The sequence below is a fragment of the Myotis brandtii genome, unplaced genomic scaffold, assembly GCF_000412655.1.
Source record: "Myotis brandtii unplaced genomic scaffold, ASM41265v1 scaffold847, whole genome shotgun sequence".
Taxonomy (NCBI): Eukaryota; Metazoa; Chordata; class Mammalia; order Chiroptera; family Vespertilionidae; genus Myotis; species Myotis brandtii.
The window spans coordinates 1,097,416-1,109,633 of NW_005371441.1; the positions used below are offsets into that span (position 1 = coordinate 1,097,416).

General features: G+C 39.3%; 1 protein-coding gene across 2 annotated transcripts in view; it reads right to left on the reverse strand.

Moving 5' to 3' along the window:
• KATNA1 (katanin p60 (ATPase containing) subunit A 1) overlaps positions 1 to 12,212 on the reverse strand; it is a 23,098-nt gene extending 10,886 nt beyond the window's left edge. For both annotated transcript variants that reach the window (XM_014532156.1, XM_005884698.2), the window contains exons 1-4: positions 12,175 to 12,212; positions 3,293 to 3,467; positions 1,337 to 1,494; positions 969 to 1,149 (exon numbers count right to left, since the gene is read on the reverse strand). In XM_014532156.1, coding sequence (XP_014387642.1) covers positions 969 to 1,149; positions 1,337 to 1,494; positions 3,293 to 3,454 — 501 coding nt within the window. In that variant the 5' untranslated portion in view covers positions 3,455 to 3,467; positions 12,175 to 12,212. The remainder of the gene's footprint in view (positions 1 to 968; positions 1,150 to 1,336; positions 1,495 to 3,292; positions 3,468 to 12,174) is intronic.
• Positions 12,213 to 12,218: the final 6 nt, after the last annotated feature.

A 12,218-nucleotide genomic window follows, 5' to 3' on the forward strand; every position in this document is an offset into this window, starting at 1 on the left:
TCTCCCTTCCTCTCTGTAAAAAATCAATAAAATATATTTAAAAAAAAAAAAGGTATAGGGAAGGCATTGTTTAACATTTAAAAGAGGAGGTTATCTTTTCTTCTAAGTATTTATGAACTTGTTATTCACTCAGAGATTATCTACTAAGAATCTGTTCTGTGCTAGCAGCTGTGGGGGTAGAAAGAAGACACTGTCCTTGACTATTGGAAAAGTACACTGTAAGCCCAGGAAGATACATATGGAAGACACTTTCTAGTTCTCACTTTCTTTTCTCCCACAGAACACAATGCTGAGGAAATGTTTGTAGCCAAAGCAAAACAGATTTAAGCTAGGCAGAAAGGAGAAACAATTCTATAATAGGTCAGGAAAGAGAAGGTATGGAATTTCAAATTTTGACATTTTTAATAGGATTTTATCGATTTAGCTGAACTAGTACAATTCTCTTTAAGTATACATCTATGCAATAACTTGCTCTAAATTAACATACTAATAGCTACTAGGAGGTAAAAGAAAGCAGCAGAGAGATTTTTTAAAATGTAGACTCCTTTTTGATGCTCAAAATGAAGTTGAAGATGGACCAATTAACCAGGATATAAGTCCCTGGGTTTAAAACCAATTATTTTAAAAGCTGGCAAAATTATAAATGCAAAATCCAAACCCACTGTCTCAATTAAAAGAGTTAATTAATCTGGAGAGTGCCTGGAAGCTCTGTGTCCCTTCCCTCATTCCTGGCCCTATGCATCTCTTCCGTCCAGCTGCTCCTGAGCAGTATCCTTTGTAATAAACCAGCAATCAATAAGTGAACTGTTTTCCTGAGTTCTGTGAGCTCTCTAGTGAATTATCAGGCACAAGGAGAGATCTGCCATAGTCTGGCAGTTTTAATGACTAAAAATTATTAAAATCTGTACAGACTTCATTTTTAAAGTTAAAACATAACTTTTTCATTTCTAAAAATCAGTAACATTTACCTTTTCCTCTCTTCCTTTATTCTGTTCTTTCTTTTCCCGGCAACGCACAGCTTTCCCTCTGTCATTTTGAAGATTGTGTGCAGATGGACGGTGAACTCTGACAGTTGTACTTGGACGGTTACTGTGTGCTTTAGGGTCACTGTTTTGAGAAGATTGGCGTTTTCTAGGACCTGGTGAGGGTCTAATCAAGCACAACATCATTAAAATCATAATCAACCCCTGGAGTTGGTCCAAATAGAGATGAACACAAATAGTGTATAAAAGTCCATGAACTAAAGAAGCCACGGCAATAACTGCATACAAGACAGGAGTGAATAAACTTTTTTTCCCCCCAAAAGGCATGTCTTTCTTAAAAGGTCTCTACTTACCTTCGTTCAACAGGTACAGGCAAGGACCAGACTTCTCCCTCAGACGCTGGAAGCTCATGTTGTGCAGCTTTCAATGGAGAGCTGTCTAATTTAAAGCTCTCTAGTGTTTTCATGATATCCTTAACATGTTTAGCTTCCACATTTATTTCCTGCCACACCTGATGGTTTCAAAGGAAAATATAGCTATTTAAATTTTTATAACTGATAAATCACTGTCAAGATTAAACTAGTGCCTTTTATTAGAGATGTTAGAAAACTACACAGCCCTGGCCGGTGTAGCTCAGTTGGTTTGAGCATCATTCAGTACACCAGAAAGTGATGGGTTTGATTGCCAGTCAGGGCACATACCCAGTTTGCAGGTTTGATATCCGGTCAGGACACATGCAGAGGCGGTCGATCGATGTTTCTCTCTCTTTCTCTCTCTCCCTCCCTCCCTTCCTCTCTCTAAATATCAATTTTTAAAAAAGAAACCTCCATTTTGACATCAAATATTCAATAAATCACACCAAGATATTGTTAAGATTTTAATAATGGTTCATTAATTCTTTGTTTTCAATTGCAAAATTAATTCTGATAAAATGAATTAAATATTTGGGCTAATTAAGCCATGTTACTGACTTATGGTTCTTATTCAAATTGCATAACAAATTAAAAAGTTAGATGTAACTTTAAAGTTTGATAAAATAATATTTTTGTAAGCTGTGCTTTGATGGGTTTTTAAATGCTATTTGACAATTTTTAAATGCTGATTAGAATCCACTAATTTCATAACTCACTAGTGGAATGCAATTTGGCTTCAGAAGATAAATGGCTCGATTCACATACAACCAAGATGTTTTTTATTTTATTTTTTTAATATTTTTAAAATATATTTTATTGGTTTTTTACAGAGAGGAAGGGAGAAGGATAGAGAGTTAGAAACATCGATCAGCACACTCCCCACTGGGTATGTGCCCGCAACCAAGGTACATGCCCTTGACCGGAATTGAACCCGGGACCCTTGAGTCCACAGGCCGACGCTCTATCCACTGAGCCAAACCGGTCAGGGCCCCAAGATGTTTTTTAAAAGATATCTTGACTCAATTTAAAAACTATGCATATATATATATGAAACACTGAAATGAAGTTGGTAATGTTTTGTCTTAAACCTAAATGACTTAAGTATCTTTACAAAAACGCTTAGACTTTTAAAGTAAAATTCTCTGGCCTAAGAACAAAAGGTCTTACAAGTCTTTCAGTGACAAGCAAAACTCCTTATGAAATATTTTCCCCTTCCAGTAACGTCAGAGATATGCAGAGGCAGATTTAGGAAAATAGGTTACATTTTAAAAAGTAGGATATTTTCTCTTTTAAAGAAATTAAGGACAAATATGGAATACTATAAAAAAAAGCAGTTCAGTAGAATACTATTCTACCTAGAAGACCAGCTCAAAAAGACTTAATTTCTGTAACATTTCTTTCCTCTGTGACATAGTTGAACCTTATTATAAATGCCATCTTCAACTGTACCTATAAGTTCTACAGTTTCCACCTGTGAATTTCTGTTGGTCTTCAGTGACTAATGTTCCTCAAATGGAATTCAAATATGGTCTGTTTTATCCTGTTCTATAGAAAATATGACATCCATGAGATTCAGGTATCATCTGCAGTCTCAAAAATGGCTTAATAAAGTCAACTCTAATTTTACCAGATAAAAACATGATCTATGAAAAAAATTGAAAACCATTACTTAAAAAATATTAGATTCCAACAATTAAAATAATTAAATAGAGCTTATAATACTGATGATGGTGAATATAGACTATTACTAATATAATAAATCAAGTTTCAAGTAACATTATATACAAATCCATGTAACAAATGATACACTCTCAATGTGTAACTGCAAAAAGCACTGATAATTGAAATCTCCTGAGTATTTAATCATTTAAAAGATACATAAGTCATGATTCTCACCTGTTGCCATTTCTGCTGGAGGTATGTATCTTTGACTGAGTATAGATACTTGTTCATTTGGTCAAGAACTCCCTGATAATAGACCATCGCAGAGTCATAGTTTCCCAGCAACGCATATTCACGAGCCAATTTTACATTCTCACTAATCATAAGAAGACTCATGCTCACATGTAAGCTAAACAAGAAAAGAAGAAACATTTCATGTTATATATCTCTTAAAAATAAGTACCACGAAGAATTTTTTAAAAGTAGGGCTCCCTCCAGAAGCTCACAAGCACATACATACTGCACTTTCCACCTCTATACATTTGCTCATGCTATTTTCAATCCTTCAAAGAAATTCCTTAGTTCCCAAAGCCAAACGCTACCTATGTATCAAAGCCCAGGTGAGATGGCAGTTGTCCCTGTATATCTACCTCTGAAATTCTCCGTTCAACATAAACCCTCCCCCTCCTAAAGTCCCCTGGCACTTTATTGGGAGATTCATCTCAAGACACTTGTCTACTTTGAATTATAGTTACTGATATGTCTATTCTCTATTAGACCAAGTTATTTGGGAGTAGGATTAGCATCTGGAAGGTGTGAGGCTGTATCCTCAGTGTATGGCAAATAAGTATTATTGAATATCTACAGAACAAATGAAGAATGTTAGATAGTTTTTGGAAGGCAATGTACGCGAGCCACATGTGGCTCTTTGGCCCCTTGAGTGTGGCTCTTCCACAAAATACCACGTGCATCCCTCCTGCAAAATATGAAATGATAGTCTTTCTGGTGGAGGAGAGAAGCCACAAACATGTATCAGAAAAAGCAAGAACTTTGTCTCTTTCAATGTGAATTATCTGCTAGAATAAAATTTATTAGAAGTCTATAAATGTTCTACAGTGCGATTGAGACTTTATTAAGTTAATTTTAGGGAACGTTGTAGAGTGAAAGAAGATGTAGTGTCGAGGACTGAGAAAGGTATGTTGAGATGGTTTAGACATATAGAGAGGATGAACGAAAGGATAGACAAAACAAGTATAGAAGATGAGTGTGGATGGGAGAGTTAGAAGGGGTCGACCTCAGCGAACGTACCTCAATCAGATTGAGGACGTTTTTAGCAAAGGCCAGCTTAGGAGTACCCTACTTAAGTTAATAACAATGTACCTTCCTAAAAAATTTGGCTCTCAAAAGAAATTTCAATCGTTGTACTGTTGATATTTGGCTCTGTTGACTGAGTTTGCCGACCACTGTACTAGTAGAACAGCAGAAAGCATGTGTGTTTTGAAGTTAGAAAAATGTTGGTTCCAATTCTAATTCTGCCACTTTGGTCAAATCAGTGGTTGAGCATTGGCCCATGAACCAGGAGGTCATGGTTCAATTCCTGGTCTGGGAACATGCCCGGGTTGCCGGCTCAATCCCCAGTGTGGGGTGTGCAGGAGGCAGCCAATCAATGATTCTCTCTCATCATTGATGTTTCTCTTTCTCTCTCCCTCTCACTTCTTCTCTGAAATAAATTTAAAAATATTTTTTAAAGAAGCAAGATTAATGGGAAATGTTGGTAGGTGGAAGAGCTAAAAACCAGCAATGCCATAATAGAGAAGAAGGGGGTGGGTTCTATGCTCTTTAGGACAGAGATTAGAGTGAGATGGGATCACAACAACCCCAGGGAGAAGTAGGGATGTCAAAATCACAGCAACCACCTCAGGCTTCTATTTTCTGCCAGTCTGATAGTTCTCATTCTTTAAACAATTGTTGTTCCTTTACCCAGTTAGACCTGATTAATACATGTCATGTATTATGTATTAGGATATGTATTAGGAACTTCAAACTCAAACATCTTTAATCTCAGCTATTAGGTTCAATTCCTATATACAAGGCAAGACAGACACCAAAATAACTGCTGGCCCCCTTCCTGAAAACCAATCCTAGAAGAATAACAGTTACTTCACAGAAGGTTGATGAGTCCCAGAATTAAACATAAAATTCTGAAAAACAACTGAACTGACAGATGGTGATGGGGTCTTTGTGTGTGGGAGGTCCAAGGCAGCCCACAGGTAAACAGGGCCAGGTGAGAGTTTTTTAGCTGTGCCCTTTCTGATTTCCACTGTCCTGGCCAATCCTTGCTCACCCTTGCAAATGCAAGCCCAGCACCCTTTTCTTTTTTTCTTAGTGCCTAGAAAAGGAAATTTTAATAAAAGACCTCCCCCTTTTGCCGTAACCGGTTTGGCTCAGTGGATAGAGCATCGGCCTGTGGACTGAAGGGTCCCAGGTTCGATTCCGGTCAAGGGCATGTACCTTGGTTGTGAGCACATCCCCAGTAGGGGGTGTGCAGGAGGCAGCTAATCGATGTTTCTCTCTCATCGATGTTTCTAACTCTCTATCCCTCTCCCTTCCTCTCTGTAAAAAAAATCAATAAAATATATTTTTTTAAAAAAACAAACCTCCAGGCCCAGAGAGATTTTTTTTTATGGGCAGGCTTTTACCTACCTTCTAAATAGAAAAGAAGGTAATTCCAATCACATAAAAGTTGATCCATAAAAAAAAAGAGAAAAACTGACTAACTCTTTTTTCTGAGGCTGGGATCACCTCAATTTCAAAATTTCAAAACTGAGTAAGAATACAAAGCCCATTTCAATTATGTATGAAGAAGTAGTAATCTATATATACCAAAAGGCTAATATGCAGTGTCCCCTCGGGAGTTCGATTGCTCGCTATGACATGCATTGACCACCAGGGGGTGGCACGGAACAAAGGAAGGCCCTGGTTGGCAGCAGAAGGCCCTGATCAGCCCTGATCGCTGGCCAGGCCTAGGGACCCTACCTGTGCATGAATTTCATGCACCGGGCCTCTAGTCCTAAATAAAATGTTAGCTAACAGTGTCAACTAACTCTATTTCCCTCCCTCCTTTCTTTCCTCCCTCTCTTTCTCTTCCTCCCCTTCCCCTTCTCCATGATCAGGAAGATTTATCACAGGAATGCAAGAAAAACTTAAGATCAGAAAATCCATCCTTACAATTCCTCTCACTAATGGACAAAGGGACTTCACACAAGAATGGGTAGAGAGCATTAAGGACAATTCATAGAAGGGAAAACTCAAGCTGGCTAAGAAGTACAGATACTAGTAACAGATGAATGCAAATAAGAACAAGAAGACACCCCTTTTACATTTACCAGATTTAAAATAATAATAATAATAAATCCAATAATATTAAGTATTTCCAAGGATTTGGGGGGGAGGGAACCTGCACATATAATTTGTGGGTATAAACTGGTACAGTCATTTTGGAGAGCAATCTGGCAGTACTAAGGGGAATCATGTATGCATACATCCGATGGCCCTGCAATCCCACTCTTCTGTAAATATCACAGAGAGAAAGTCTCACACAGATCCAGTAAGGGACTTGTTTGGGGATGTTAATGACATTAACTGTTTGGGAAATCAAGGAGTTGGAGGCAATCTACCTAGGGAAATGGATACAAAGAGTGGTGGATACATACAATGGAATACCACATAGCAGATGGAAGCAAATTTTACAAATAGCATCATGGATAGTTCATCAAAATACAAGGTTGGGCAGAAAAAAAATCTTAGACATAGACCAAGATGTAAATTCTAATACATTTTGTAAATTTAAAATAAGCTATATTTGCCCTGGCCAGGTGGCTCAGTTGGTTGAAGAGTTGTCCCGAAAACCAAAGGGTTGCGGGTTAAATTCCCAGTCAGGGCACATACCTGGGTTGAGAGTTTAATCCCCGGTCAGAGTGTGTATGGGAGGCAGCCCAGCGATATTTCTTTTTTTCACATCGATATTTCTCTTTCTCTCTCCCCCTTCCTCTCTCTCTAAAATAAAAAATCCTCCAGTGAGGATTTTAAAAAACGCTATATTTACTTATATGTGCTATATAAAACACTTTTTTAAAGACTACATACACACCTGAGAATATATATATTAAGTATATTGAAGTGTCTGTGGAGGATAAGATAGGGAAATATGAGTGGAGAAAGAAGATGAAGAATAGGAAAGAAACAAAAAATAAATACAACAAAAGAAGAGCCTTCTATCCATTGATAATCACAGAGAGCCTCTGAAATGGTTCTCAAGGACCTCTGTCTCCCAGTATCCATACCCATGTGTACTCACCTCCCCTTGAATGTGAGCTTATAAAAAACAGAACATGCAAAATAACAGAACATCATTTCTGAGATTAGACTGTGACTTCCGTTTTCCTCACTGTCTCTTGCTGGAACACTCTAAGGGAAACCAGTTACCTTGCTGAGAGCTGCCCAGTGCAGAGGCTGTACATGCAAAGAACTGGAGGAGGGCCCCAGGCCATCAACCAGTGAGGAATCGAGGGCCTCATTCCAGTAGCCCAGAGGAACTGAATCCTGCCAAGTACTACGTGCCGTGCAGGGAGCCTGGAAACGGATCCTCCCTGTTGAGCTTTGAGATGACTACAGCCCAGATACCTTGATTACAGCTCATGAATGACTCTATATCAGAAGTACCCAGCTAAGCCATGCCCAGAGCCTGACCAAAGAAACCGTGAGTAATAAATGTCTGTTGTTTTAAATCACTAGGTTTAGGGTAATTTGCTATACAGCTATGAAATGAGGTCTATAAGTAACTCAAGACTGGGCATCTGAGATCCAAAAGAAAAAGAAAGAAAAAATCCCATGACCAAAATAACAACTCTGTGGATCACTTAGGTAATATTCTATCTTAATAAAAGCTCCATGACCAGTGAACACAGCTTTCTGTTACCTCTGCTTGGCACACAGCAGATACTCAATTAATCTTTAAATGAATGAACAGTGCCAAGTTTTTGTCTTAACTATTAAAATTTCTTACCCTTGTCCAGCTCTTTACCCTCAGCACTTGCATTCCTTGACCCTCAAATCAGCCCTACCAGCGCTGTGATTGCCTCTGCCCTGAAACTACATGCCCGACAGTGACACCTGGTCTCGGCAACATAGAGGCCAGCTGAGGCCAGCTGCACAGATCTGGATGAGCCTGTATATCAGGCTTCTCATGCCTTTCCCCTCTCCCTCCCTCTTTCCCTTAATAGACTTTCTCCTGATCTTTCTTCCCGTTCCCCATTTAAAATAATAAAAATCTAAATTAAGTTGTTACTTATATATGTGTGGTCCTTTTTTTTTTTTTTTAAGGGCCATGAGTCAATGGCCTAAAATACACAAATGCACTCCAGGCCTTCTTTGAAGGTTCTCTGTGTTGTGAATATTTCCTTCTAGTCAGATAAAATTCCTTAGGAGCCAATGAATTGACTCTTTCTCACAAACAAAAAAGTAAAGTCAATCCAAGGCCACATTAACAAATGACCTGAAAAATTCTTGGTTATCAAAGTAACGACATGTTTACTGAAAATAGTATCAAAATATCCTTAGCTGACTAAATGTTAGACAAAAATAATTCTCCCGGTTCTTTTAGTAGTCTCTGAACCAAAGACATTATTCTTCTCAAATAAATGTCAGCCCTGTAAATGTAAGATTCTCCAACTTTCAAGAATATATCCTTATCATTACTAAATTACACTCAGGAGGACAGAAACTGGGTCTAACGAGCACAATAACTGGTAATATATAAAGAAATTAATATATTTCAAGAAAAGCCTATAGACCAAAATTTAACCACCATGAACTGTAAACACTACCTACTGATTCAATTAATTAAAAACACTTATAAAAATAAGATTGTCCAGCCCTACCTGGTTTGGCTCAGTTAATAGAGCGTCAGCCTGCGGACTGAAAGGTCCCAGGTTCAATTCCAGTCAAGGGCACACGCCCAGGTTGCAGGCTCAATCCCCAGTGGGGGGGCGTGCAGGAAGCAGCCGATCAATGATTCTCTCTCCTCATTGATGTTTCTATCTCTCTCTCTCTCCCTTCCTCTCTGAAATCAATTAAAAAAAGTTTTAAGAAAATGAGATTGTCCAAAAATTGAGACTCTTGACTTACAGAGGTTATTAAAGAAAAAAATAACCTTAAGTGCTGATGCCTGCTTCACCTCACAGCAAGCTTTTCCTTTATATAAGTCTATGAGAACCACCCTTTTTCTTACATGACTTGAGTATTTATGATTCAGCTAATGGCTAAACTAATTTTTTAAAACTACGTACAATACCCCATAAAATTTTAATTCAAGTAATAAAGTCAAATTTTTAAAAATTAAACACTCACTATAAAATTTCTAGCAAACTTAATTCTGATGTGGTACAGTGTCTCCACAAAGAGACTTAAAGTGTCTTTTTCTCCTCTAGGATTAGGGAAAAGAAGTGATCAAAGACACTGAAAAACAGGCAATAGATCCAAATATTTTAATTCAAAGATTTCTCTTCCAAAACAATAAACTCAGGGCCTTCCCTATTTCACATCTAAAAAGGATACCTTAATAATAAAGATCAGAGCAGAAATAAATGACATAGAGACTAAAAAAAAAAAAAAAGCAATGTAAAAGATCAATAAAAAGTATACCTTATTCACTTCATCTTTAAAGGAATCTTAGACAGGGCTCCACTTATACTTCAGTTTTTACCATAATGTGCATAGGTTATTCAAAAAATATTTACAGAGCACCTACTGAGTTGCAAGGAATTTAACTGAAGACAAAAATAAGATGGAATGAGACTCTGAAATCCTTGCAGTTTAGTGAAAGGGGTATCATTTTATTTATTCTAGGTGTATTTTTCCTTGCTTAGCACAGATTAAAAAATCAGCATCAATGTTAAAAATATCTGCAAAACTGATGTCCTAAAATAAAAACAAAGTTCAATAATGTATATTCCTAAGGCATTTCAGTAAACCAAATGTATGTAACTTTAAAAGTGACAATACAATGTTAAGCAATTTTCAGTATGCTCATGTCTAGAATATGAAAGCAACAATAATGCTAATTGACAGTCAGTCACTGATGATTATGAATAAGCAATAAATGAGCAACCCATGACCAATTATAGCATGACACCCATTTTTCTTACTCTTATAATCATCATATGATAAATACCCAAGAAGCACAAGCAAGTTCTTTGTATAAAAAAAAGCAATGAAAAACAACCTGCTCAGAAAAAAATACATATATTAAATGTATGTATTTTTTACATTTACCTTGAACAATGCAAAAATAAATCAGTGAACATGAGTTAAATGTAATTTAAAAGCCACATCAATAAACACTACAAGCATAATCTACTTATATCAACACTGACCATTTTGATCTGATACATTATATTTGTTTGTTAATCCTCACCGGAGGATTTTTTCCATTGATTTTTTTCAAAGAGAGTTAAAGGGAGCGAGGGAGAGAGGGAAGGAGGGAGGGAGGGAAGGAGGAACATCTATATGAGAGACACACATCCAGTGGTTGCTTCCTGCATGCCCTCTAACTGGGTCGCAGAATTGAAATGATACACTATCTTTTTAACCAGTCAAGTAACTAAGAAGAAGAAAAAAAAAGAACAAGAAGCAAACATTGTTGTACACAGAAATTCAACAGTTAATACAGTAAATTCTACCAGATTCTCTAATCCTGGGGACCTGTCAGAATTGTGATACCAGGTTCGAAACGAGATGCAGAAACCACTGCAGACTCCCCAGCATGCCTAGTGCTGAATCTATAAAAGGTGGACGCTTCTTGAATAACCACGGCCATCGAGGAACTCGGTGTCGCTCCTCATCGCCTAGGACTGTTGGGAAGTTGACGGGCACTGCCTTTTGCTTAGACTCCAGCAGTGGTTCTCAACCTTCCTAATGCCGCGACCCTTTAATACAGTTCCTCATGTTGTGGTGACCCCCAATTTCATTGTTACAAATTGAACATAATTAAAGCATAGTGATGAATCACAAAACAATATGTAATTATATGTGTTTTCCGATGGTCTTAGGCGACCCCTGTGAAAGGGTCGTTCGACCCCCAAAGGGGTCTCGACCCACAGGTTGAGAACCGCTGGCTTAGAGCCATAGCACGGGGCCACCAGTTACTAGGATCAATACAAGAAAAACATGTCGCCGCTCTTTCCGTGTGTGAGAACTCTGATTTCGCGGAGACAGGGCTTCGTTGACACCTGCAGGCATGACGGACACCGAGAGCCTTTCCTGACACCTTCGTGTTCCGGCCTCGTTACCGTGTGGCAGCCAGGGGTCTAGGGCACATTCCCAAACACTCGGGAAGGTTTCCGGCAGCGACCACAGGCCTGATTTCAAAGAGGGAGACGTGCACACGTCTTTCAAGAGAGCCGGGTGTAATACTCTGCTGCTGGAATTCAGTAACTGACATAAAATTGGCACTTGGCAGTTTAAAGAGAAAATTACCGGAGGTCCCATACGGGCTTGAGCTTATGCACCGTGAGGCACTTACAGATCCACGTTTACCTCGAACTCCGACGTCACATACGATACTACATGAACCAAATGTTTCGAGGGGTAACATTTTTAAAAGATGCCAACTCTAAACAAAAAGGGCTGTGAACTTCCCCGGTCCCGGGATAAACTAAACAAGCAACAACATCCGCAACCACGTCACACCAACCTATCGGGAGTTCTTCTAGGGTGGGGACTGCGGGGACGGGAGCGGGGACGGATGCGGGAGAGGACCCGTCAACAAGAGAATAGAAACATGTCCTCCTGGCCAGAAACTTCTCTAATGGCACCGGTCTGGAGATGGGGTCTTCGGGAGCCCCCCGAGTCCCTGCTGGACGGGAGGGATCAGGTGAGGGGACCGTCACCGAAGCCACAGGTGTCAAGGACAATAGCAAGGACCTCACACCTCCGCGCAGACCAGGGCTGGCTCCCAGCAGGATGCGCAGCGGCCTCGCACCCAGGCCCCGAGGTCCCTCACCGACTCTGCCACGGGGGCCGGGGGTCCCCAGAGCCCCGGGCGAGCCGACACTCACCTGTGGAGGCCGAGGCTCCTGGGAGACCGCCCACCGACAGGTGG